At 22.7% G+C, this 1,919-nt stretch overlaps 1 protein-coding gene across 1 annotated transcript in view; it reads left to right on the top strand.

The window, feature by feature from the left end:
• LOC107882815 (retinoblastoma-like protein 2) overlaps positions 1-1,865 on the top strand; it is a 3,197-nt gene extending 1,332 nt beyond the window's left edge. The window contains exons 2-3 of the mRNA XM_016801761.2: positions 950-1,118; positions 1,197-1,865. Of these exons, the coding sequence (XP_016657250.2) occupies positions 950-1,118; positions 1,197-1,442 (415 nt within the window). The 3' untranslated portion in view covers positions 1,443-1,865. The remainder of the gene's footprint in view (positions 1-949; positions 1,119-1,196) is intronic.
• Positions 1,866-1,919: the final 54 nt, after the last annotated feature.

The raw sequence follows: 1,919 nt of genomic DNA, 5'->3' as shown, positions 1-1,919 counted from the left end.
AAATATTCTGCTTTGGAATATAAAATTAAAACCCAATGTTGTCATTCAAAAAATTAAAAAACTTAAAAAATTATAAGGATAAAAAATATTTAAAATAATTTTTTAAGAAAAACATTGTTTTATAAGCGACTTGAAACTATGTAAAAAAATATTTTCAAAAGAATGTACACTTTCTGAAATAATGAGTGTTCTATGATAAAAGAATTACCCAGTATAAGTCTTTAATAAAGAGATGGTTAATAAATTATGAACCAACGAAATAAATACATTCTATCTATAGTAAAACTGTTCACATGTTAACAGTACTTTGTGTTCTATTTTGTTAGTAATTTACTCAAATTTTTACTAGTATTATTAGTTAATTTATCATTATCTTTATTATTATGTTATTTCTTTCGTTTCTTTTTTTCATTTTCTTTGATACTCTCATCCATCAAAACAAGGATATTTATCCTTAGTGATGGATGATGCAGTATAATTACAAAATGTGTAAATAACTACTTGTAAATATGAATACTGCTAAATAAAATTAATTAATTATTATAAAAAAAAAATCTACCCAGTACCAAATATTGCAAGTAAATGACTTGCTGATTGACATTCAAAATTAATTTTTTTTTATTGTTAAGCATTGTACAACTTGAGTAGATTATATCTAATTTGAAATAGTTTTTACTTATTTAGTATCTACTAATACAAAAAAACTTATTTCCTGTTATTTTGGTAACTTTTTGAGCGTTTAGAATATGTTTTATTAGAAGTATGAAATGTCTTGTAAATAAGCTATTATTATTTAAAAACATAAATCAAATTAAATAATTATTATTAATTAATATTAAATTTAATTAAATATTAATAATATTTATTTTATTGTTTGGGTAAGATTCCGGGAATGAGATAATGTTTGTTTCACTACTTTACTATTATTATTGTATTCATTCAACATTAGATATCATATCAATTCAATTAAAATTAAATATATTTTGTTTGTAGAACATACAGAAAATGAAGGAGCACGGCAAGATACTGAACAACGTATTGATCTTATTAAATTTTATAACACTATATTTGTTCAAATAGTTCGAGATAATGCTTTAAAATATTCTACCAACAGTAGTGTAAGTTATCCACAATTTTTACTTTGATCCTACATTTTTAGAATAGTTTATATTTTTATTCGTTATTTTATTGATTAGAATGATAATCTTACTCTATCTCCTTTACCTGCTACTAAGACTCAATTGCAATCACCAACTACACGACGAGTCAATGATCGATTACCAATATTTATACGTAAGTTGGAAGCCCAAGCAAGTCCAATTAAATCACCAATCAGGCCATTGAGTTACTGTATAAATCAGAGTCCTAAAAAAGTAAGTAAATTCGTTTTTATGTTAATGATACAAATTCTAATATTTCTTAAAGTTTTTTATTTAATTTAATCTTAAGTTGTTGGTGGCTTGAATTGGTCGAACCACTTGAATACATAAACTTTTATAACAAGCCCCATATCCAAAATCTTTTTAAGAACACTTTATTAAAATATAACTAATAAAGAAAATTTAAATATATTTTCAAACCAATTCACTAGTGGTCACATTTCAATAATATTTTAATTGTTACATAATTATAAAATTATGTTAGAAAAAATAAAAAAAAAGGAATTTTTTGAGTGGTTGAATCTTTTTCTGAGCAGAATCATTTTCAAAATGGTGTCTTCAATAATTTGTTTTTCTATCCACAAGTACTTCAATTATTCTTTACCTTTTCGATCTTGATGGTAAATTGGTAACTGTGTAATATTGTTCTGATTTCAACCAAATTAAATTATTTTTCATATTTTTAAATGGTTTAAGAAATTAAATATTTTTCTTTACAATAAGTCATATGAAATATTTTTGTTTTTATTATCTTGAAAA

Source organism: Acyrthosiphon pisum, chromosome A2, assembly GCF_005508785.2.
Source record: "Acyrthosiphon pisum isolate AL4f chromosome A2, pea_aphid_22Mar2018_4r6ur, whole genome shotgun sequence".
In the NCBI taxonomy this organism is placed as follows: domain Eukaryota; kingdom Metazoa; phylum Arthropoda; class Insecta; order Hemiptera; family Aphididae; genus Acyrthosiphon; species Acyrthosiphon pisum.
The sequence above is the reverse complement of the archived record's forward strand: the minus strand, read 5'-3'. Positions and strand labels throughout refer to the sequence as shown.